At 32.2% G+C, this 27,882-nt stretch overlaps 1 protein-coding gene across 1 annotated transcript; it reads right to left on the bottom strand.

Annotated features, from left to right (window-relative positions):
- Positions 1–1,005: 1,005 nt before the first annotated feature.
- Positions 1,006–26,451, bottom strand: LOC105340622 (mannose-binding protein C-like). Its single transcript, XM_011446792.4, has 5 exons — positions 26,145–26,451; positions 23,083–23,166; positions 22,597–22,673; positions 8,280–8,361; positions 1,006–1,365 (listed from the first exon to the last, which is right to left on the bottom strand). The coding sequence occupies exons 1-5, from the start codon at positions 26,449–26,451 to the stop codon at positions 1,118–1,120; spliced, it is 798 nt and encodes a 265-aa protein (XP_011445094.4). The 3' UTR covers positions 1,006–1,117.
- Positions 26,452–27,882: the final 1,431 nt, after the last annotated feature.

The following is a 27,882-nucleotide window of genomic DNA, read 5'->3' on the forward strand; positions in this document are numbered from 1 at the left end:
CTTGGCGATGGATTATATTTAAATTAATTTTATGAGTAAAAGATTCATTGAACCATGGCAACATGAAACAGTGTTTGCCTGGATTGCCATATAATTCATTTGAAACGAGTGAAAGTTGATAAAAATCGCCTACTAAAATTACTTGTATGCCACCAAAACTTTTGTTTGAATTTCGCACATTTTTACATAAGTATTGGCCCTGTTGTAAAATTTTGGAACTTATTATGGAAACCTTATCTTTAATAAGTGTTTCTACTGACTGTATGTTTTTCTTAGCTGTTTGAAATCTTTCATCATGATTGATTAAATGCAAAATTTCAGCATTTGAATGTCTACCATCTTCTATGCCAGCGCAACTATGAACTGTCTGGGCTTTTAAATCCTGGTGGTGTGTTGCTGGAATGCCTGTAGAGCAGACTACTATTACTTTTTTGTGTACATCCAATATGTTTTGCGATTTCTTTCGTTATGTACGTTTTGTCTGTCCCAGCTTGCCCAGTGATGACCAGGTTATGACCATTAATTACTGCTTGGAAGGTAAACAATTGATCAACATCCATTTTCGTCGATATGTATTTGTGAATTGCGCCAAAACCGAGTCGTGATATTTCTTTTATTTTTCGACTGGAGACATATATAAGGAGTTGTTAACGATAATTAATAAAAGAAATTGTTAAACAATTGAAAAAAAAATAGAAAGGGGGGGGGGAGTGCACGGTCCTGTGATGTTTAGCGGAGACTTCAAATAGGCCAAAGTCAAACATTAACTGTGCAACAGCAGCAAAAAACAGTATCTTTGATGCTTTTGGTGTTTTCAGTCCCGCAAGGTCTGACAATGTTAAGCATATGATTCGCGCATTTACAAAAGCACTAGGAAAAAAATTCAAAACTCATCTGGCCAGAAAATTTCAAAACGTAAACCCAAAATATGTAGTTGTCTATAAGAAATTCTAAGAATTGTACATGATGCAGGAGTACTTCATGCGAGTAAATTAACGCAGCAATACATATAAAAATCTTCTTAAATTGTAACTTTAATTGAATAAACTTCACTGTTCTTTCTACATGTTCAACAATGGTTTGGGTTCTCTGTGATTGGTCACTTCATATATCTCTTCTAAAAATTTCTTTCACAAACAACCGGTCTTGTCATTGAGCATGGAATATCAACCCACACTCCTCCATATCCAGTAGATGATGCAATACATTTCTCAGTACCAATGCCTATAGAATCATTCGGTTCACCAGTGTACCAGTTTGTGTAAGTTGACGGAGTTTGACTATCAATCCACGTAAACGTCCCAGAGTTATCTGTATCGTATCCGTTCAGCCAGTATTCGTAAGGTACTCCACATTGGGTAGATGCTATGTATTAACAAAAATGATTTAAATTAAATTGTTTAATGTATGTTCCAAGCTTACTCTCCCTTCCTCTGCCTTATTTTGTTATTTAAACATTTTACCGGGAAAAATCAGCTTGAAGGAACTAAGGAATTTCAACTGTATTCAATGAATTATTCTTTTTTCGAATATGACTCTCCGACACACCACAATAATATGCGTTCAACAGGTCGTATAGTAATTGTAATGTTTTTTATTCAGAATACACCTCGTACAACACTGTTAAAGACAAAGAGTTAGTTACATGTAAATGATGCAAATTTACAAATAAACAATAATTAACCAATTTAAGCAAAATTAACGACTTCGATCCTCTGTCATGTTCGACAACTCTAAATTATCCGGATTTTTTTAATTCGTACCATAAATCTGTCTTTTACATATACACATTTGAATTAATCTTCTATTGTTCATTTTGTTTAACAAAATGTTTGGCTTGGTGGGTCCACGGAGATCTACAGTTTATAGGTAGAGGTCGACTGTGGAAACGCACTTTGAAATGTTTTTCAACGTCAAGTTAACTAACTTTGAAAGAAAAATTTCAAAGCACGTTATGAAGGGTCATCAACTTTTTTTTATCAAATATGTAAAAATTATAAATTGTGGAACTGAATTTCGAATTTTTTGAAAGTCAGATAATTTGTTTACACTAGTGAACTTTATTTATCGTCTTTGAGAACGGGGTTTGGGGTGTGGGTTAACAATGATACAGGTCAATTACCGGTACATTATTTAATTGATTACAGGAAGTAGGACTCCTACTCCTCATCTTTCCTTCGAAAACATTGTATTCAACAACTTGAAGTAAACGTATTAGAACGGAAAAATAATTTTTTTAACGTTTTGTTATAAACTTACTACCGTGATATTGAAAAAGCAAACTAATTTCTCCAATGGTATGATAAAAATCTGGGAGTGTTTCAACATAAACACTCTTTTCTATACTGATAACCACGCTAAGGTTGTCGTTGAGTTACTCAGGTGACCTAATGCAATTGGTCGTCGTCATGCGTTAACAATTTTACAATTTTAACTTCTTGAAAACTACAGGGCCAATTGTTACCATTTTTGGTTCGATGCATATCTATGGTAAGAAAAATCTCAATTGTGAAATTCATGGCTCTACCACCCCCAGGGCGCCGAGGGCGGGGCCAAATACTGTGATGTCCATGAAGTCCTCTACCTAAATTATGAAATTTAATACCCCTGGGACAGGGGGCCCTTGGTTAGGGTCAATGTAGTTATAGGACGAAAATGTATTACATCTTAGAAAATATTCTTCTTTACTTCCATACATGTGGGAAAAAACTAAAAGCATGGTTATGAAGTCCACGAACTCCTCTACCAAAATTGTGAAATCCATGGCCCCTTGGACAGGGGCACAGGCTGTAGGGGGTGGCAATATGGCCATGTAGTGTTAATGCATATAATGTTTAAAAATCTTCTTCTCTGCTTTCACACATTTGCTTTGTTTACAAAACAAAGAATTATGAACTCTGTAACTTGCTTATAACTTGAAATTTGACTTTCTAATTTTGAATTAGCATTTAAACTTCTATATTTATCAGTATAAACATTAAAAATGGAAAAATAAAATTTGAAAATTTAAAGTCAAATCGTGTCCAAGTCCCTTTAATTGAGTTATCTTCTCTTTCTTCATAATGGAGTTATCTTCCCTTGCTTTATCATAATGAAATTATTAATCATAAAATATAATGTTTGAAGAAGTTCTATGATAAAAACAAAAATGCAAATACTTTTATTTATTCTAACAAAAACAGTTTTTGAAGTTTTTAAATACTCTTTAATAGTAAAGTATAAATTGTCTTACCAAAATCACTAATAAACAGTACATGTAAAATGATTTTGATGGTGTTGTAATTAAACGGGTTAAAAATTCAGAAGCTGGAATAGATGTAGGAATTCTCTTTTTGTTTAAAAGTCCACAGGGAGAGTTTCTGTCTGGCCCTAGGAATGGGAGATGTTTTACTATAACATGTCTATTAGCCATCTTGTTTTAGTTTATCTATAAAACCTATCTTGAAAGTTACCAAATATGAGAAAATTATTTTTCTTACAGCGCTGTCACGGCGACCTCACTCCGTTTCTACTGCGTGTTCACCAGAACGCAGAGCCACGGCACGTACTTTGTGCATGTCCAAAGTGCGCGCAGTCGCATGGCGTTCTATAATGTTCCTGGCGATCCCACCGGGACAAATGCAGATGTCGTTGCGTTTTTACGGCGCTGTACGAGACTCAATTGCGTTTTACATTATTTAAGGACGCAGAGGGGTCGCCATGAGTCACAGCCCCGTGTGACAGGAGTTTTTATTAACGCACTTTGAACATTTTTTTCAAAGTGCGTAATTATTTAAAGTGCACCGGTACAATTTGACCTCAACTTTTATATATCTATTTCATATTATACCTCTGAGATTTTTACTATTTATGAAATTACATTTAATAAATACATGTATACTAGTATTCTATTTATCCGTGAAACATTTTCCCTGCTATGTGCCCATGATGAATAGTCATCGAAATTGGAATGTTGGAATTCTATTACCATCGTTTTTAAACTCGGAACACCTTTGGTGGAATCTGAGTCACTGCGTTAACTCTTATATTATAATTTAATAATTAATCAGTTTCATTCATTGTAATAATAAGTCTTTATATGAGTCACATCGATGCATGACATAGTTTTTGTATTTTAATAAAACTTAAAACCAGTTTAATAATTTCGCTACGGATTTCATCGGAGAGGACTTTAGCTTTATTCTGCGTCCGCCAGTTCTTGTGCCTGTCTGTCTGTCTGTTCGTCTGTGTGTACCACTTTAATTTTCAAGGAATAATATGAAACTTGCTGAACAGCTTTAAAATGTAAACCAACAGATCAAGTTTACACTTTTGTAGCGTTTGGTTGACATATTTTAGAGGAAGATATTTTTTACATTCTATTTTTAAAGGATTCGTTATCGGGTTCGGTGTGTACTGAATAAACGAAGCCAGTATGTTACATGTATATCGTGCATTAATTGTGTCATCACTTTTAACATTTTTAACGAACAAGTAAGTTATGTAAAATTGTGTCAAGTTGTTATGTTTATTTTATCGGCAGGATTTTGTATTATAACAATCGGGTTCGTTATCCCCACCACACACACATACACACACACACTCTCTCTCTCTCTCTCTCTCTCTCTCTCTCTCTCTCTCTCTCTCTCTCTCTCTCTCTCTCTTTGCAAAGTTATACCAAACCATAACCAAAGACCTTTTTTTTGCTTGTCAACTTGTCAAGATTGTATGGTAAATCTACCCCCCCCCCCTTTTCAATTTGCCTCCGACGCCATTGTTTTCACTAATTTTTACCAGCGTACGTATACCTAATGAACTTGGCGAAGTTAAACAAGATAAAATAAAGAATATTATTTTACCCACTTTGTAATTAATTTTGATATCAATTGTATAGATTGATTTTTCCCTGTTCAATAAGTTGGTATAATGTTTTTGACCCATCTGTCAGTCAGTCTGTCAGCCAATCATTTTTTTTTTGGGGGGGGGGGGGGGGGGGGCTGGGGCTCAACTCTTAAATTGTTGCCCTTTTTAGCTTAGAAGTTTGGCTATATATTGAACATTGTAATAAACAATTTGTTAGTGAATCTCCTCATAAACTGCTTCATAGAATATCAAAATATTTTTTAAAAGTTTTCAAGACATTGTGTAAAATTGCATATACCAGGATTTAAGAAAATTAATTTTTATTAGGTTAGAATTATGACCATATAAACAACTCCTCTTAAAAAGATATCGATGCATAACATTTTATGAATCTTTGTAGGTTTTTTGAAAATGGGTTATTTTACATATATAAAGAAAAAAATCTTTCTTTTTGGTTAGAATTTTGGCTCTTTATTAATTATTGTTGTATTGATGAAAAAAGTAAAGATGTGCAGGAGATTTAAATGTCACTAATTGGAAGTTATGCCCCCTTTTAAAATCAAATTGCTGATTGTATTTAATGCACTATCTGCCATTTATCATGTATAGCATTGTTTTAGTTTTCTCAAATTATATTAGACTTGTCCGAAAAATCTTTTAAATTCAAAAAATTAAACCAAAAGTATTGGTCTATAATGTAAGACCTGAGATATGGCATGAAATAAACTGATTTTAAGCTAAAATTGAAGTTCATTTTTTCTTGACTTTTATGATATATCAGTTTATTATGCCAATATATGTCGATAGAAATATTGAAAAAGAGGCCAATGTGCCTTTACGGTCACCTGGGTACCATATATAGCCAATATACAAAATTGTGAAAGAGGCACATAAATGCATTAAATTGAGTTTCCTTCCTTCCTGAATTCATTTGGAAAGGACTCTTATTCCTATAGTTTAGCACAAGACCTATCGATCTTATCAGAGTGTATGACCTACTACAGGAAAGGTGCACATCTTCCATACAAAGTATTTTTCCCAGGTATGTTAACTTTCAAAATAGGTTTTATGTTTAATATATGTTTTCATTGACAAACTAAAACAAGGTGGCTAGTAAACTACTTATTACTTTACTTTACTATTAACAAGTCTACTTGTTTATTTTTAGAAATTATAAAACTGTTTTTGTTTCAAATGATAAAAATAACTTGCATAGCTATTTTGATCATACAAATTCTTAATTACATTATGTTTAATAATTAATTACTAAATATGAACAAGCAAAGCAAGATAACACCAGTTTGAAGCAGCAAGGGAAGATAACTCTATTAACTGTTACAATCCTCTTCCCTGAACTCCTTTCAAATGCTTTCACAATATCATATCGATAAATTTGATGGAAAGCTTCATTATTTTTCTTTTCTAAACATGTGAATTAACTCATTACTTTCATTGAAATCCTGAGCAGAATAAAACAAAACAAATAAATGCCCCCCCCCCCCCTTCTCAGTCATAACCTTTGCCTTACATCCAGGTAACAAGAAATATTATTAAAGATGACAGGATAATTTTTTTTCTAAATATGCAATTTTTTTTATTCCGTGTTCTGTGTAGAAGAGAAGATTTTTTAAACATTATGCGCATTTACACTATATGGCCATATTGCCCCCCCCCCCCCTACGACCTGAACCTCTGACACAGGGGCCATGAATCTCACAATTTAGGTAGAGTAGTTTGTGGACATCATAACGATGCATTCAAATTTTCCCCACATGTGTGGGAGTAAAGAAAATGATTTTCTAAGATTTAATACACTTCACTATATGGCTAAATTGGCCCCGCCCTGTTCTAGGGGTCAAGAATTTCACAATTTAGGTAAAGAATCCGTGGACATCATAACCATGCACTCAGTTTTATTCAAATATATATGTAGGAATATAGAAGAAAATTTCCTAAGATTTTATACATTTTCACCATATGGCTGAAGTTACCCCACCCTACAGCTTGAACCCCTGACCCAGGGGCCATGAATTTCACTAAAGTCTATAAGTATGTAATTTTCCCTTAACTGTTTCATTCAATGGTGCATAACCCAAAATGGCTACCCACAAACAGAGGAACGAACCTCTTTAAGGAAACTGGACAAGCATGTTACCATCAGATCTGCCGTAAAATTTCATTTATGATATTTTTTCAATAAGCAATAATTTAGTAATAAAACATTCAAAAAAATATTCTTTCAATAATTAGATTTTTTCCTATAGCTTTACACAGAGCTTTTTATTTTGTGGAGATTATTATAGTCTTTTAATGTAATTATGAAATAGAAATTGTTCCTACAAATGTCATTTTCATGCTTTTATGTGTGTCCAATGAGGGACTGGTTTTTTTTTTTGTATTTACTGTTACTAAGACTCAAGTTATAGAGTGATTTAAACTTTTTAAATAAGTGATATCACCTATTCATCTTTTTATTTAGAGATATAAAGGTATCACTAACATGTATTCAAATCAAAATTTAATACGATCCATTTGAACAGGTGATGTCCCCTATTTAATTTTTTCAAAAGTAAATAATGATACTCTATTCAGAAAAAGAAATGGCAACTGGAGATATCATTCGGTAGATGATATTTGTAACGAAACAGTACCTCATGTTGTCCGATTTCAGTATTTTTTTATGTTTGATAATTTCAAGGAGGAAACTTATTTCTAAAACTTCTTCATGATAATGCTTCTAATGGAAATATCCATATCTTCCGTTTATTTAATGTGTGTTACATGATTCATTCAGAACAATTTGAATATTGTTATCGGTAATATAAGACGGTTACCATTAAGTGTAATAAAAACTCGATATCCCTGGAGAGTTTTTTAAAAAAAAAAGGTCTAATAATTATTTTACAATGCCCATGTAATGTATGAATGATTAAAAATGGAAGTGTGTACTCAAGTTGAGTTTATATTGTCTATGTATTTGCTTAAGATATTGATACAAAAATAATTTGAACTCTACGTATACAATTTAATTAAACAGGGGTTTTTCATTTTAATATGTTGTTTACATAAACGCAAAACGAATAGAAATATCATGAGTTTTTACCTATATACAAATTATGATTAATGAATAATGAATATGGTCTATTTTCGATAAACGATTTTTAAATTGTGAAGTAAATTCAAAAAGTGGTTTTTTTAACATCAAGGGCGTCTATTATTCAAACAGTAAATAATAAGTTGAACCTTGCATTTCAATCGTCCTTTTATGTAAAGTTTATTTAAACTCTGCATATAAAATACCTTTAAACAAATCGATGGAAAGTCTTGGAAAAAACAACAAATATAAAGAAGAGAGCGTAGGTGTATTAAGTTCCTGGAGCCGTAAAATTCGTTCCGGAAAAAACTGCAAAATGATCTATAGCGTGGTGAATACTTACTAAGCTCGACGATCCAATCGTTTTCCGCTTCAGATTGTACTTCAATAACATAAGATGGTGGAGACAGGCTGGCACAAAAATTCTGTAAAATATAATGCAATTTGAATAATTTAGTATTTTCAAATATTAGGGTAATTATTGTAATTAATAAATGTAATAAATTGCTTGAAGGGACTAAGAGAAAATCGAAGTTTAAAGAGGTTAATATACAATTACAGTATAACGTTTTTGCAAACATCAGACATCTTTAATATTGAACAAAATTTAGTTAAAATATAAAGAAATGCAAATTACACAATAACCTGGTTGAAAGATTCTTAATTATCTTGCATGACGTCATTAAAAAAACTCGGAGTTTGTTAGGGATAAATAGGAAAATAGTTAGTTTGCAATAAAAAGTTGGATATTTGAGTATTTTAACCATTTTAAATCAAAGAAAATCATGTTCTACAGGTACTGTAATATACGTTTTTATTGATTTAGTTTTGGTTTAACTTGGTCTTTGGTCTGACAACTATTCAATTAGTGACTTTTGTAATACATTCATGTATATAGCCACATACATTGAAAAGACAATCTATAATTTTTTTCCCTTAAAGCATGACAAGAATAGAAAGTATTCAGAACATGTATCTAATCTGCTAGATTGTTTTTTCAGATTTCTTGTATAATTCAAATATGAAATCAAAACATAAAAAGATATCCTCAATTACATTACTCTGTTTATATTTACATTTATTGCGTTTTGCTTGAAATAATCACAGTTTAGAATATCAATTGAGTTTATACACATCTATTTATTTATCTTTTGTGCAGGTTTCTTGAATAAATGACAAATCAGCAGATATGGACACCATTATAAAATCAGTAACTAGGTGTCAAAAGTTACAACTTGTAAAAATTTATCTATTGTTAAAACAATTAATATGGTATTTTTGGCAGTTATCGATCCACCAGCATAATGTTCCAAAATCGTTTCTTCCAACATTATAAACAGTACGTGCTTTATAAGAAAATCATAGAAATACAGGAAGTAATATTATATACATTTTGAATATACTTGAAATAGTCGCATACTGTAAACAAAAATTGCATTAATTGAAAATACAATTGTGATTTATATAAGTACAACAAGAGGAAAATTTATTCCTCAACAAAGTCATCGATTGATGCGGACTCGTCTAGTGTCTGGAAAAACGGTGGCATCATCCACGAGTTGCTACAAGTTGCGGGCAGAGAAATACCGACTACTCTCGCTCAAAGACGAGTCGGCTTTGTGACCATTTTATCGCTGCCGCCGTTAAAGTTTTCCTACATATAAATAATGGCAAAGTTTATTTGATATAAACGACAGGTCTAATTGCTGTTGGTTTTTTTTTTCATCCTGACGTGAAAAAACGTATTCAATTGGTCAGGTTTCCTCCACACTGCTTGTCTGGTATCAAGTTTATTTGACTCAACCTCTTTTGACTTTTCTTTCAAATGACTGATCTGTGTTGCAAGATACCTTAGTTTGGCAGCTACAGCATCATCCAAATCGCCTTTTTAAAAGGATTTGCTGTTAATTCAATTTTTTTAAATTAAAAGTTTGTCTACAATATCGAATCATAATTTAAAAAATACCTAAGGACAGATGTGAAAAGCAAGTGTATGATATCATATGACACAGACAATTCTGACGAAATCTCCAATATGAGGTACTTTACTTGTAGGGAAGATTCGATTGAGTAACTTCCATCTCTTAATTCTAACGTTTGCAAATTGAACAACTCAACGTATCTTAAAAGTAAAAACAAATCTATATGTTCTTTTTTTACCTTGATTAACAGTAAATTATTTTAAATAAGTTATTATTTACTTTGGTCACGAAACTACTTGCATTTGCATCTTGCGTTGATATTTGTATTTCTCCCTTGCTCATAAATGCTAACACCACGGCTTTGATTCCAAGCTCATCTAAGCTAGACATATAGAGTCAATGACGTCGCTATCTGCAATGAAAACATCATTCTCTTCCACCCAGTTAAATACATCCTCTTTATTTCCATTTTACGATTCAGCACTGTAGCATCGTTACTCTTTGTCAGGTAAGGGCCTAATACCGAGAGATAATATCAACTGGTCTATACATGTAATAACCACAGGTTTAACTAGCGGTCCTGCCATGTGAAAACTGAAGCTGTTTCTCTAAAAAGTTCTTACACTTCTGTATGAACATGTAGGTGCCGTCCAATACTAATATGCAGGCTTGGGGTCCACTTCCTCTCAACAGGGTCTCGGCTTTCAGTCTTGTATGTTTCTGGATTATTTCCCCTCTTGAGATATGCTGAAATGCGATGTTCCTTGAAACAAATTTTCCAAAAGCGCCTTCCATACAGTGGATACAATCTGCGTACACTGGCTTTCGACATGTTGAAAATTGTTGACAGCAGACTGATACACAAACCAGACAGATACCGGGTATCCCAAGACAGTTTCTTCTGCTACGTACTGATGTGTTTTAGAGCACCTGAGCTGAAAGCTCAAGTGAGCTTTTCTTATCACATTTTGTCCATCGTCCGTCCGTCTGTAAACTTTTCACATTTTTAATATCTTTTCTTAAACAACTTGGCGAATTTAAACCAAATTTAGCAGAAAGCATCCTTATGGAAATGTGAATATAAATGGCAGAAATGAGAGAGGCCAGTTTTTTAAATCCTGAAACTGTAAAAAAAAAATGGTGCATTTTTTAATCAAAGTACTGAAGAACTGACGGGAGTTGATTTTGTGTTGATTTTGTCGATGTTTTCAATGATATGTTATTTTGCATGACAAGTACATGTATACGTAGTTTCTAATTTGAATTACGCATGTTTTTATAATTATGAATTTTTGAACTTTTTCGACTAGAATGTCGAGAAACCTCCATATGAATCATGTTAAATAATATTTAAAGATACCGTAAATCTCCGAAAAGGGTTTACGGAGACAGCCGAGCGTCGAGTTGAACGAGACTATATTGAACTCTGGCGTAGGAATACATACGACTACAAAAAATATTTAAATTGTTCGTACCATTTAAAATCTGACTATTTTTAAGGTATTTGTAAATAAGTTTCCTTGAAAAACAATGCTTTAGCATACATTACATCGAATTCATCAATTATTTTCAAGAACTAAGTCTTGTCAGGAGCAATGATTTGTGCCGAGGTCCAAACACTGTTTCACTTTCGGTTTGTCCGAGTGACTGCATAGGAGAGTTGATTAAAAATCAACTCCCATAAATCGTCATCTCAAGACCTTCTGAGTTATTAAATTAAAACGTATTTAGCATCCTTATCATCCTTACGGAAAGAAAAAATGAATTAAAAAAAATTAAGGGTTAATTCTGCTCCAAATTTGAGCTAAATACAAAAATATTAATAAAGGGAGGAGAGTTTGTCAAAGAGGAATTCAGAGTTTAACAAAGAAATAAAATGGGTAAATATTTTAAAATCTTCTTCTCAAGAATTACAATGCTACAATTTGTGAGATTACTATGCAAGCATTTGGTGATAAGTTTTTCATAGTTAAATTGTCTGCAAATAAGTTTATTGATTTTTTTTTAATTTCTGACCCGACATTAATTAGAAACACTTAGTCGTGATCAAAATAATCGGGATCAAAGAACAATTCCAAGGTTCTTAGTTCTTATTACGAAATTCCAAGGTTCTATAAGTTCTAATTACGAAGTTTTTATTCACAAAAAGTTATTTTTCTTTCCTAACACACAGTTAGGAAAGAAAAAGAAACAAAAAAAGTAAAGATTATGAAAAGAAAAGTAAGAATCATTGATTGATTATATAAACTTCCCTTGTTAAGTTCAGGTTATAAAAGTAACTAGACACGATCTCGTTGCGAGCAACGAGGAGGTCTTCCGTCCGATTTTTAGAAGAAAATATGACATCATCGACTTTGATTTTCGACAGCAAAACATGATATGGAAACAGGAGTGAAAAACTAATGCTTCATTGCATCGCTTTTTATAAGTTCTATTACATTGCTTTTTTAAATGCTTGCATTTCCTCCAATTAAGATTAAAAAGATTAATTTTGTTTACATCTGGTCCCTAAAAACCCTAATTTGGTAACGCAAGAAAAAATCGTTATATTTTTAGGATATAGAAACGTATTATACCTAATTTAGCATTAATAACCTTTCACAAATGGCTCTCATTAAAGGGCAATAAATAAAAATTTTTAGAGCCCTTTGATCCCCTAATTTAAGGGGCCAGTCCCTTTTTCTTGGAATTAAATGAAAGGACATTTAATTCTGAAAACATTTTGTCAACAAGTGTTTAAAAATTCGTTACTGTTCTGGAGACATATGAGAAAGAAGGTTTAAGGGGCCGATCCCTTATCTCCTTATAGGGGCCGTTTGGCGAAATTTTGAAGATTGCATATGGTTAAGAACATCTTTTTAAACAACTTTTCTTCTGTATTGCATTTCAAAATAATTTTCCTTTCTGAGATATGGGTGATCAAAACTTTGGACTTTTGGTCCCTAAAAATCTTTAATTACGTAATACATGACAAAATCGTTACATTGCTTGGATACATAACTGTGAGATAAATATATTTGCTTCTATAACATTTCACAAAATATCTCTCAGTAAAGGGCTACAGATTAAAGACTTTAGAACCCTTTGTTTCCCTTATTTAAGGGGCCAGCCCCTTTTTTTTGGATATCAAATGAAAGTTCATATAATTCTTAACAAATTTTGTTCAACAAGTGTTAAGAAATTTGTTACCATTCTGGAGATATATGAGAAAGAAGGTTTTAGGGGCCGATCCCTTATCTCCTTATAGGGGCCGTTTAACAAAATTTTGAAGGTTGCATATTGTTAAGAACATTAATTTGAACAACTTTTCTTCTGTATTGCATTACAAAATAATTTTCCTTTCTGAGATATGGGTGATCGAAATGTTAGACTTTTGGCTCCTAAAAACCCTTAATTACGTGATACATGACAAAATCGTTACATTGCTTGGATACATAACTGTGAGATAAACATATTTGCTTCTGTAACATTTCACAAAATATCTCTCAGTTAGGGGCTACAGATTAAAGAATTTAGAGCCCTTTGGTTCCCTAATTTAAGGGGCCAGCCCCTTTTTCTTGATACCAAATGAAAGGTCATATAATTCTTAACAAATTTTGTTCCACAAGTGTTTAGAAATTTGTTACCATTCTGGAGATATATGAGAAAGAAGGTTTTAGGGGCCGATCCCTTATCTCCTTATAGGGGCCGTTTAACAAAATTTTGAAGTTTGCATATTGTTAAGAACATTAATTTGAACAACTTTTCTTATGTGTTGCATTTCAAAATAATTTTCCTTTCTGAGATATGGGTGATCGAAATGTTGGACTTTTGACCCCTAAAAACCCTTAATTACGTAATACATGACAAATCGTTACATTGCTTGGATACATCACTGTGAGATAAACATATTTGCTTCTATAACATTTCACAAAATATCTCTCAGTAAAGGGCTACAAATTAAAGACTTTAGAGCCCTTTAGTTCCCTAATTTTAGGGGCCAGCCCCTTTTTCTTGATATCAAATGAAAGGTCTTGTAAGTATAAACTTTTTTTGCATTACATGTGTTAACAAAATATTTTTCAGAAAAGAGATAAACTAAGAAAACAATGAAAAATTACGACGTTTTTTAGTCTCAATTTTCGGGACCAGGCGAGCTCAAGAACGGAAATGACGTCATCAAAATAAAAAAAATGTATATTAAGTTCGGATTAATATCTATTAGATCTGAAAATTTCACGAAAATCGGTTCAGCCATTTCCGAGAAATCGCCTGCACAAATTTTGTAAGAAAAAAAAAAATAATAATAATAGGGAAAAAGAAACCGAACGAAAACAATAAGGTCTTCCGTTGGAAAACGGAAGACCTTAATAAAACAGATGAGAATGCAACATCTAATGTCCTCCGAACACCAAAATTTTATTTGATGGATCGATAAAAAAAAATCTTTTAATGAAATACCATTTCTCAAAACAGAGACCAATATCGACATTCAATTATTTAATATTTTTTCTATTTATAATGCGAAATGGGAAAAATGGTTTTGACTGCAAATAGGGTATATTACGTAGAGCTTAAAATGTTGTATCAACGTAGAGCTTAAAATGTTGTATCATTTGATGTGTTTTATTATCATAAATACAAACACACCAAAGATGTTCTGTTCAAGTATTTAATCCAAAAAAAAAAAGGCTTTTTGAAAATTAATACTGTTATTCTTTTAATTTATATTCTCAAACTCAAATCTATGGATAACATCGAAATAATAACAAATAGTAACATAAGCACTAATAAACAGAAATATTTTACAAAGAAATTAAAATAAACAAGAATGCGAAATTTAAGAAAAAAAGCAGTTTGTCAAATTTGAACCGATCCTGATTTTAAAAAGGTGATCCTGGTTGGATTTCTTTTTCAAATTGAAAGTTTGCAAAAATACTAAAAATTCATAGAAAGATATAGATTTTAAAATATTGTTTAAAGAAATATACTGGCCAAAATTTCTAACGCCCCACTTTTATTTTTTATTATTTACAAAACTTTAACATCATTTTTTAAGTCGTTGCCACAATCGACTGCTGTTAAAAATGCTCAACTGTTCATGCCAACATAAGTGTAATCGATTACGTACTTACTCGACCATGTCCGTTTTTGTTGAAAAGCGTGGAACGCGTGTTTGATATGTTTCTCGGACATGTTTTTCATAAGGACTCAACTCGATCGATTCCCTATCTTTAACTGATTGTAAAAAACATAAAAAAAAAAAAAGAAGAAAACTACGGCGCATCTTTGCCAAAGAATTTTCAAGATCAGTTGGCGAGGTTCAAGCGGATCCTGGTTTACAATTGGTTTGTTTCTTTTCACAATATTTGCTGTATTTACCTTTAAAAATGAAGTCCTAAACAATAAAACAGCTTTCCCCAAATCATTATTAACATCACAGATCGATAGATTTTTTTACAGACACCACTAAGGCATGACCGGAAGTTCAATGCAACTGGAAGTGTTGAAGATTCACCATCAAGGCCAAAACGTCATGTAACGACATGTCAACATGACCGCTACATTCGGGTAACTCACATTTCTGATAGACACCCGCGGTACAGCACGCGCAACTGCACAGCACATTTCAGACCACATCAATGGCCTTCATGGGCGGGACGATATAAATCCAAGAGTGAGAAAGTTCCTCTGTATCCGAATTAGGCAGAACTAGACCACATAAACAAATAAAACAACCTTCCACAAAGTTTTTATATTCAATCATGGGATCTCTATGAGATGCTGTTATTAGTACAAATGGGGAACGTATGAAGTATTTATGTTGTGATTTTTACATATTAGGGTACCTGTACCATCTTGATTTTTTCATTAAGTCCTAAATGAGTTTTTAATAAAATGCTTTTTGTTATTTTTCGTTCCACTCAACCGAACATAAATTATTCACAATAATAACAAAACACATGATTAGTGAAGGAAGCGCTTATTTACTGAATTTATTTAGACGTACAAATACATTTAAGGATTCTTCAATCTTCTTTCTGAAATAAAGCAATTTACATTTTATTGTGCACATTGCTTCGATTTTTAAATGTCACTAAATAAGTGGGTGGGTGGGTGGGGTTTGTGTAAATGCGGTAAAAAAAATCCTTCGAATGAGTGTAAATCGTGCTTAACTTGATTACCTGTTCTACAGGTTATACGCAAATTAGATCTTACATGTATGATATGATGTCCCAAAAAAGGTAGGCTTCTTTTTATGTATTGTTTAATGTTTGGTAAAGTCTTGAAATATTTGACTGTTTTACCCTATCTTCTTTTAATCAATTTATAAGAAGCCCCTTAGAAATAGAATGATTCAAGAACAGGTGAGCGATGTGTGGCCAATGGGTCTCTTGTTTACTTTTCCGTCGACACTGAATAACAAGTCTTCTAAAGAAGCTTTAGTGAGTCCTGTAAGGATGATATAGTGCTGTCATGGAAATTAATTTTGTTGACAAAATCAATCCCTGTCCGTTCTCATAAATACAAAATGATTTCAGTAATTGAAATTCTGTTTATGTTAGTAATATCAGAATAAACAGGGAGTCTTTCAAGGGCCTCAGTAGTGAATTTACTCTCTGGCAAAAGCTTTACACATCATCTACTGCCGTAGGATATAAGGACTTTTTTCCTCAAGAAAACCGAATTTTTCTCTGCTGTTGACACTACAGTCAGTTTCAGCCCCGGTCTCCTGCAAATAATTTAAAAGCAACTGGAGTTACTTGTGAAGGTAGGCGGTAACAACAGAGCGACAAACGGAGGAGGTGTGCTTTTAATTTCTGTATGCTTCGCCTTTTTTCTTCTTTGAGGTACCGTGGCATTTAATTCTGCATGCAGTACATAGTGCATAGTTCTCAATAACGATCAATACTAATTTTCTAGTACCGTATATTAGGTTTTTCTCAGCGTCACGTTTTTTCCCCCAGCGAATTAGCACCTTAAACATGCAGTTTTCTAAAAATTACGCGAATCAATTTTCACTACTTCAAAGTCAATGTAAAAAAATAACTCATGTACGATTGTTTAAACCCGTGAAAAATGAGGGAAATATATCCGAATCTAAACTTAATTTTTAATGAACATTTCAGACAATGAAACATTTTACACGATTTCCGTAACGTAGAATTAGTGTCAATAATTATTTTCAGAGATACAACAATCATAGATCAGTAGTTCATTTACCGGTACATTAGCTAATAGCTCGGGTATAATTAGACATCGGTTTACCAAGAAACGTGACCAATTTAACCAGCTTGTCAATGCATTATTAACTGGCGTATGTCCCCCGATGCTGCTATTTATATGAACAATGCTACTAGCTGAACACAGTTCATTGTACATTTACTTACCTGTTTGTTTAATAAGCAGGGATAGCTCAATTTAAAAGAAGATGGAGGAATAAGATGTCGCAAATGCCCATTTGGTTTAGTCGTAAAATTTATTTTCGAATATATTTTCGAATTTTATTTCTTCCAACTAAATATACTTAATAATGTTATAATACAAGTTCACAAAAGGACACATTCTAACTATATTCAGTTTTGAATATTTTAACAAACGAGAAGAAAAAAAAGTAAATTCTAAAGTCTAAAATCCCTAGCACTATTATGCTACTTAATGTCTGGTTCTCTAACCACTGAGCCATTTCAGTCACATCAAACACCATCATTATGCTATATGTGACTTCGACTGTCAATTTACGGACTTTAATTATTTTTATAAAACAATGCATTCAATTGTTGAGATCCAAAGTGCCATTTTTAAAGTATTGTGATTTATCTCTACACGTTTTTAACTGGGTTTTCCAACGGAAAAATCCGTTTATTATTAAAAATGGCGGGCGGGCGGCTGCCAAAAGGGTACCCTTATTGTACGGATAACTCCTCCTACAGTTTTCAATGCGAAATAAGAAATTGTTCTTTTGCAGATCAATTGTACATATATCAAAGGTGTGCATGTTGCTAGGATTTTGATTTCTGATTATTTATGAAAAAACATTCCAGCTTTTGAACTGAGTCATTTTTAGCAAAATATTGCATGTAGGGTACCCACATTGTACGGATAACTCCTCCTAAAGTTATCAAGATAGGAAATTGGTTTTTTTTTTGGCAGATCAATTGTACATATATCAGAGGTGTGCATATTGCTAGGATTTTGATTTCTGATAATTTATGGGGGAAAAAATACCCGCTTTTGAGCTTACTCATTTTTTGGCAAAATATTGCATATAGGGTACCCACATTGTACGGATAACCCCCTCACAGTTTTCAAGATAGGAAATTGTTCTTTGGCAGATCAATTGTACATATATCAGAGGTGCGCATATTGCTACATGTAGGATTTTGATTTCTGATAATATATGAAAAAATACCAGCTTTTGAACTGAGTCATTTTTTGGCAAAATATTGCATATAAGGTATATATTACCCTCATTGTACGGATAACTCCTCCTACAGTTTTCATGATAGGAAGTTGTTCTTTTACAGATCAATTGTACATATATCAGAGCTAGGTGTGCATATTGCTAGGATTTTGATTTCTGATAATTTACGGGGAAAAATACCAGCTTTTGAACTTGGTCATTTTTTGGCAAAATATTGCATATAGGGTACTCCATTTCACTGGATACGGTAGGTAGAGTTTGTCAATTCAGGGTTGACATGGATTATGGATACAGTTTACCTAAAAGAAAACCCGGTTTGCTGTCACATTGATAGCTTTTCACTTGTTGTTGATTGAAATCGTTCTGATTACTTTAAACCTTATATAGACTATGACAAAATAGTGAGCTCAGACCCACTCTATAAAAAACAAGAGGCCAATAGGCCTTAACGGTCACCTGAGTACAATAGCCCATAAACAAAATTGTGGAGGAGTCTCATAAATGCATTTAATTGAGTTTTCTCCCGGGTTAAATTTTTGGAAAGGACTCTAGGTCCTATAGCTAAGCACAAGACCTATCACTCGTATCAGAGTGTATGACCTACTACTGAAAAGGTGCACAGCTTTCATATAAAGTATTTTTTCCCAAGTATGTTAACTTTCAAAATTGGTTTTATATCAATATGTTTTCATAGATAAACTAAAACAAGGTGGCTGGTATACTACTTATTACTTTACTATGAACAAGTCTACTTGTTTATTTTTAGAAATTATAAAACTGTTTTTGTTTCAAATGATAAAAAAAAATTGCATAACTATTTTGATCATACAAATTCTTAATTACATTATGTTTAATAATTAATTACTAAATATGAACAAGCAAAGGAAGATAACACCAGTTTGAAGCAGCAAGGGAAGTTAACTCTATTAACTGTTATAATCCTCTTCCCTGAACTCCTTTCAAATGCTTTCACAATATCATATCGATAACTTTGATGGACAGCTTCATTATTTTTCTTTTCTTAACATGTGAATTAACTCATTTCTTTCATTGAAATTCTTGAGTAGAATAAAAAAAGACAAATACATGCCCCCCCCTTTCCCAGCCATAAATTTTGCCTTACATGTAGGTGACAAGAAATACTACTAAAGATGACAGGATCATTTTTTTTTTCTAAATATGCAGTTAGTTTTTATTCCGTGTTCTGTGTCTGTAGAGAAGATTTTTAAACATTACATGCATTAACACTCTATGGCTATCCCCCCCCCCAATAAATTTCACAATTAAGGTAGAGCACATCATGTGGACATCATAACCATGCCCCACCAAGTGGCCCCACCCTATAGCCTGAACCCCTGACCCAGGGGCCATGAATTTCACAATTTTGGTAGAGGGCTTCATGGACATCATAACCATGCATTCAGGTTTTTCTCACATGTGTGGGAGTAGAGAAGAAGATTTTGTTAAATTTGGCTTTTTTGCAGGGAGGTAGAGCATGAATTTCGCAATTTAGATTCCTCTTACCATTGAGATGCATCACACCAAAAATGGTAACAATTGGCCTTGTAGTTTTCAAGAAGAAGTAAGAAATGTAAAATTGTTAACGCGCGACGCACAGACGCACGACGAGGGACGAAGACCAATTGCAATAGGTCACCTGAGTGACACAGGTGACCTAAAAATGACAATATTTGAAGGTTTTAACACTCATACGCAAGTTTAAGTCAACATATTCCAATTATTAAACATATTTTACGGTTATAAATCTATGTTATGGTAAATATACATTGTTTTCAACAATTTGGGGGAAAATATAAGATTTGTTGATATTTTAATATCATCTATCCACATATAGGCAGTTTATTTGCATTATTCACCCATCTTCTTTGTATTAAATTTACGCTGATTTACTTTTTGCGAGTCGGAAATCGCCATTACAGAAATGTTTGAGAAATTACGCTTGCATTCTGCCTGTTAAAATGCTTTACTGAGGCATTATAAACATTACAATTGGAATATTAATTTTTGACCAAACTCATGACCCCCTTTAAATAAACAATTCAAAAGCATTAATTTTAAACTAAAATTCAAATTTCTTTCATACCAATGTATAAGTTTCATGTTATTATAATAATTCAATGTTTTTCTCTCGCTCCACTTACCTTGATTTAAGAAACTCACAGCAAACAGTTCATTATTGTTCACATACTTCTTGATGTAGAACCCTATTTGTCGATTTTTTTCCCGGTACTACTTGTATAGTATCCTCGATATTTTCAGTCGGTATAATGTCTATAGTACATGTAGTAAGACAAGATTTCCGGACATATATTTAGTCTTCCTTATATATTTAATTTTGTTTCAAACACATAATTTTTTTTTAAATTTAAATGTTATTTGCATTTAGAGTATGATTTATTAAAACTTATCCGATTTATTTATCTAACTTTATTATAAATACACGATATATTGATGTTATCACAGTACGGCTTTTTAAAAAAATAAAAATAGTCCGACAATATGACAATATCACCATCACGATTTTTTGCATACACTCAAGATAAGTAAGTTATTAAATATGACAAAATTTTGCAGTGGTGATTTCTGCGGACCTTTTCACAGTATTACGAGTATTTTTCCGGAAATATGCATTCCCACAACATTTCATTGTAATTGATTAAGCATATTCACTTGGGGAATCACAAGTACTTATACATTTTTGATAACAAGTAAAACCAGAAAGTGTTTATGCATGCACAAATATTTGTTCTGATATGTTTGAAATTTTACTCTATCTGACGGCCAAAATAAGTTCTTTGCAAATTTCATAGAGCAAAAATAAGTCACAAATGAATCAAGTTCTTTACATATTTCTTAAGTAAAACGAAAGAAGCGAGAGTTCATCGTATTAGGTCGCTTTATAGAGGTTTTGTTAACTTTATTGTCATTTAAAATGAATAAAATCAAATTATAATGACCTAGAACAAGCTTTACAAATGATATCCCGCTCAGAAATATAACTTAAGTACTTCTATATAAGAAAATAATGGATGCACCTCTATCTTATATTGCTCTTACACTTGCACAAATGACCAAAGCTTAAGGTCCGGGCATATTTATAAGTCACAAGCAATCTTTGTGTCAAATTTAGCTTCTAATCATTTTCATTACCAGATATGCCCTAGACAGTAAACAATGTCCTTGAACTTGCACAACAGACCATGGGCCAAGTTTATGACACACCCGCAGGTCATAAGCAATCTTTATATGAAGCAATCTTTGTGTGAAGTAAGAACTTCCAATTTTTCTTCAAAAATAAGATATATACCGGACATGAATAATGCATTTTTTCATTCAAATGCCCTTGAACTTACCTAAATGACATTCGGTTAAAATTATGACACACCCTCAGGTCATAAGCAATCTTTGTATGCAGTAAAAACTGCCAATTTTCTTCATATGAAATATATAGACCGGACATGATTGCACAAAAAGACGGGCAGACAGACAGGCAATATGATTTCTATATACCCCCAAACTTTGCGGGGATATAATTAAAATACCCATTAAAAAATTTGCGAGATCTGATGTCGGTGAGTACGCGATCAGATCTTATCAGAAACCCTTCTGTTATCATTCGATAAGATCACCTGAACAACCAACTTCTTCGATAATCTGGTCCTGTTCGTTAGCCATTGACTGCTTTTGATAGCTCTTTAGTTATTATTCTTTCATAATAAATTTTTTTCTTTTTAAAAATTAATTTTCTGCTAAGGATTGAATGATACATTGATCAGTTTTAGAAATGTGATGTTTTAGAAATTGTAACAACTAAGTTTTCTAGTTACAAATTAAAAAACTTTGCTCGTATTTTACGCTGATGCATGATTGGAAAGTTGTTTTTTTATCAAATATTGTAAACTTTCTTTCCTCGTACATTTCTATCTGAATACAATTTGCCACAGAATTTCTTGAGATTTTATATACCAAATCATTTGCAAGAATAAAATCGTTTTGTTAGTGTACTTGTTGAAAGACAGTATTGATAACCCCATTTGGAAATGTAAATATACAAGTCGGTTTCCGTCAAGTTGGTTTTTCGGACTTAATTACTATATACATATAACATAGATTTTTATAATATCAAATCCAAATTAACTAGTAATAATATAAACCTGAGATAGTTTTGAAACATTGAACGATACATCAACGATAAAGTTACAATTTACATTTCAAAAGGAAACATATAGTTTTGAAATATTATAAACGATATATCTATAATAAACCTAAATTTTAAAAGGAGACATTTTCTAAGTGCTCAAATATCATCTTACCCTTGAGTCATTGAATGTTCTGTATTGAGAATCCAGCAAGTACCAATGACCCGAATGCTGGTGCCATATTGCGCAATCTGTAAAAGATTTTTTACTTCGATATGTGAATATAAGCTCCCCATTTCTAAAAAAAAAAGGTTTGTTTTTATTACATTTACAAGGCCTAAATCCAACAAAATATCAAGTTGTTGATTTAAAATGTTTACTTTTGCAAACAGGAAATGTCTATTGTCAAGTCGTGCGTAGAATTTCTAATTTAATTGTTGCAATTTATGATAGTTTAATAAATATTTAACGGAAATTTAAAATCCTTTAAACCTGATTATAAAGTATACAAGATAAACATGGGTGCGGAGTTTTGTTTTTTAAATTTTCTTAAAAGGCTGAAATGGACACATATACATGCACACACATGCACAGCAGCGATGCTTTATCACCTTCGCAACAAGTTGCGCAAGGGGATAGCTATACAAAAATGGTATTTACCAAATCCGGTGGTAGTTTCAAAGTTAACTACTGTTGTCACATCAGTCATGACACTAGCTGTTTCAGTTGTTGACATCGGATCATCTTCAATATAATACATGGTAAGTCAATTAGACAATGCTGTGGTATCAACTGTATACGTTGGAAACTAATTAATTTTCGTGGAATTTAATGTTGGATTGTTAAACATAATTACGAAGCAGAATTTATTCAAAAACTTGTACGTGAAAAAAATAAATCACTCGCTGTGGCCTTCAACTCAACATTCAGGCATATCGACGACGTATTATCAATTAACAATTGTCATTTCCATTCTTACGTCGACTCGATATATCCCAGTGGACTTGAAATAAAACATACCACAGAGTCTGCGTCATCTGTTTCATATTTGGATATTTTACTGGAAATGGACATTGATGGTAACCTAACAACAAAACTTTATAATGAGCGCGATTACTTCAATTTTTCTATAGTCAACTCTCCTTACTTATGTAGCAATATACCTTCATCACCTGCATATGGTGTTTATGTCTATCAGTTAATTCGATACGCAAGGACATGCTCTTTGTATGAATAGTTTCTAGGGCAAGACAAGCTACTGACAAAGAAGTTGATAAAACAGGACTATCAACAGTCTCGTTTGAAGTCATCTTTTCGTAAATATTGTGGTCAATACAACGACCTTGTCAGCAAATACAATTTTCCACTGTTTAAACTGTATTGCTCAGAGAATTAAAAATGTGCTTGATATTATTATTAGTCCCGATTACACATGTTTTATACCAGGAAGATATATTGGCGGAAATACTAGACTGATATACCGGTATAATCTTATGAAATATACAGAGGAAAATGACATCCCTGGTGTATTATTAATGATTGATTTTTTAAAAGCATTTGATGAAATTATGGCTCAGAAAAATCCCTCAGAACATCTATTGATGAATTGAGTAATTCTAATACAATCTCTGGACTGAAGATTAATTTATCAAAAACCCAATTACTTTGGATAGGCAGCAAAAGGTATTCTACTGAAAAATTACGTCATGAAATGAACTTTCATTGGACAACGCAATTTAAATAATTAGGCATCCAATTTGACGTGGTGGATCTAGCAAATATTCCGAAACTATATAATGATAAAAAGTTAGTTAGAATTTAAAAATATCATCAATCAGTAGAACAAAAGACATACAATTCCTTTTGGTAGGATTGCTTTGGTCAAATCTTTTATCATATCACAAATTACTCATTTGTTCATTTCACTACCAACACCATGTAAATTTATTAAAGACTTAAATGAAATATTGTTTAATTTTCTTTGGAATTCTAAGGTGGGCAAAATAAAAAGAAAACAAATTACACAAGAGTACTCAAATGGTAGTCTAAAAATAATCGAAATAAATACTTAACATCTAAAGTCATCCTGGATTAAAAGATTGATAAATAGCCCAAGTTCAAAATGAAATATTTTATTAAATAAATCAATTAATACAGACACAATGCTTAAGACCGGGTTAGACTTCATATCCTGTATAACTAAATAAATTTAGAAAGAGACTCCTTTTGGAAGGATACATTTATTGCTCTTAAAAAATACCAGATAAAATGAAATTACTTACATGGCAAGAATTTATTACCCAACCCATACAGTACAATAAGAACATTATAATGGGGGGGGATCAATTTTCTTTAATGAATGGTATATGTACATGTATAATAAGAACATTGTTTATATCAATGATCTGCTGGATGAAATGGGGGCCTTTTTAAGTTTACAAGACCTTCAGAGTAAGTTTAATGTCAAATCAAACTTCCTTACATATCATGGTCTACAGAAATCTATTTTAACAAGTTTACATTATCATGGAATCCCCAAAAAGATGATAATCCAACACCTTTTATACCTCTCCTCATTAAACTAGTATTTTGCTCACCCGAAAAGGATATAAGATTATGTATAACAATCTAAACATGGAAAATTTTACATATTTCATTAAATCAAAATGGGGGTTATTTTTTATGTTGTCAGATTTACAGTGGAAGACCATATATCAGTTACCTTTTTGTCTTGGCTAAAAGTACCAAATTACAATGGCTGCAATTTAGAATTAACCTCTTCATTTTAACAACTAATAATAATCTATTTAAAATAGGAAAGGAATGTAGTAAGTTATGTAATTTTGTAAACTACACGATGAGACAATTTCTAAACTCTAAACTCTAAACTATATACCTACCCGAAATTGCAGATTAGATTATTTCTATAATAGACGGGAAACTTGGCTTTCCAGACTCTGACTGTATAGAAATTATATAAAACTTTAAATCAATTTCTAACTCATGTTCAACAACTATTGTTTTCTCTTTGAAGTAAATGTACTTTAAGTTGTTGTAATCACTTTATTGTATACAAATATATTTGATTGTTCAACTTCAAATAAAAAAAAATTGAAAATTGATGTATGAAAATATTATAACATTTAAACCACTGTGTTTTACACATTTAATTTCTTGTGAATTTAGATAAAACACTGTTTATTAAATTTTTAGTACTATATAATTTCATTAATTTGCACATAATGAGCGACAATTGGAAGTTTAGATTAAAACCATTTTTGTGCAAAACGTTGAAGAAATATATAGTTTATAGTTAGAAAGGAAAGCTAAAATTGGCGGATTCAAGATTATCAACTAATGATAAATACTTCTAATGCTGCTACATTGGCATACATTGTAATTCCGGTTAATAATGAAAATTCCAACACGATGCATCAGTTTGTAAAAGTAGCTCAGTTTTTTCCCTCATCTTTTATTCAAAGTTATATACCATTTAATGTATCTCACCAATATTTCTATCTTTGTTTAAAAAAAAGCCCACAGAATTCTCTCGTTGATAAACACATACATTTGTATATCACCAGAAATTATTTTTTTTCCGTACTAATTACGGGAAATACTTGCTGTTTTATTGTTATAGCCAGATTCCCTCTCAAAAAAAAACTAACGAAAAAAAACCCAAATCTTTTCTATCATGAAGACAAATGTCGAAAAATACATACCAGATTTTTTCTCATAGTACAACCATCCTACGGAAGTGTGTGGTCCTGCGTCTGATTGGTCACCCATGTTGACAGACAGAAGTTGACATTGACGTGTGTCCATGTTGAACTTCACAGATTTACACTCATTCCAAGCGGCACATTGAGATGCACAGTCTAAACGACTACGGGAGTTTGACGTCAATAAAACATAGATTGCATTAGTTGCTTTGTTATCGTAGGACGGATTTCGTAACATGAAATTCGACCTGAATTCTGCATGTACCAATAAATTAATCAGAAAAACAAAATATGTCTTGCGTTTCATTTTAAAATTAACGAATGAATTTGGTACTATCTGTATTATGTTTTCGTGTTTTACTTTATTTATACCATAATTTTCCAATGATTGCACTGTGATTGGTCGAGTAGTATAAAAAAAACGTTGTTTTATTAGTCATTCCACAACATTTAATATTGATTTTCTGTAAAACACAAAACATATGAATATGTGTCGGCATGCATTAATAATTTTCCATATATTGCATGTTTGTAAGACACTGGAGTTAATGAGGATATCAATAATTTTATATGAAAAGCTATTTGTTGCCTTGTTCAACAAAACTTAAGGAGAACGATTTGAAATCGATTCACTTCAACTGTTTCAAAATAGAAGTTTATGGAATCCGGTTTATGCTTTGAAAGTTCAGTTACTTTCCTTTCATTAGCAATTCTCTTGTATTGAAAAAAAAATTGTTTGTGTGTAAAGCGTTGTGTAAAACGAAACTATAGTATTCGCAGACTGCAGAACATTTTTTTAAAATGCAATTTTTTGAGGTAATCTGAGTCACCCAGATGATGTCCATGAAGCCATTTATCAAAACTGTGAGATTTATGGCCCCTCAATCAGGGGTTCAGGCCTGGGGAGGCCAATCTGGCCATATAGTAAAATATATTAAATCTTATAAAATCTTTTACCCTACACCCGTATTTATTTGAGAAAAACTAACTGCATGATCACGAATTCAATAGTTTAGATAGTAAAAATCTATTAAATCTTCGAAAATCTACGGACATATATATTTGATACATTTTCAATGTGCCAGCAAACCGGGTTTTCTTTAAGTGAACAGTATCCATATTATGGATAATTCCATAATCCATTTGTCAACCCTCAATTGATAAACACTTCTTATCCAGAGAAATGGAGTACCCTATATGCAATTCTGCAAAAAAAATTAACTACCGGTAAGTTCAAAAGGTAGCATTTTTTCACAATAATAACAACAATAGGCCCATGGACCAAATCGCCCAATTGAACAAATAAATCAGCTATTTATACATAATAAAATCAACTTTATTGAGTCATATACAAATTATCTGGACAATGTTGTATAAAAAATCCTGTATAAAAAAAGTTCCCCTGCACATTCTTATGTTTATCATTGAGCCCCTTTGTTACTGAACGGTTTTACAGTCCTGTTACATATTGAGCATTGCAGTTCTCGAGAAGATCTTAAACAACAGTTTATATATGAATTGTAGACCCATATCAAACACTGAATCCCTTGTGAGGCCAAAGAATTGTCCAGAAGCCAAAGGCTAAACAATTTTATTAATAAATATCCAACAATATGTCAAAATACTTCCTTAAAAGTTAAACCATACATAATAGCATTTGAGTTTTGTAAATAATTTTAATGTTTTCCTTTAATTTGTGAAATTGGAATCCCTCCCCCATGTGGCCTAACCCTTGTCC

The sequence above is a fragment of the Magallana gigas genome, chromosome 6, assembly GCF_963853765.1.
Source record: "Magallana gigas chromosome 6, xbMagGiga1.1, whole genome shotgun sequence".
In the NCBI taxonomy this organism is placed as follows: Eukaryota; Metazoa; Mollusca; class Bivalvia; order Ostreida; family Ostreidae; genus Magallana; species Magallana gigas.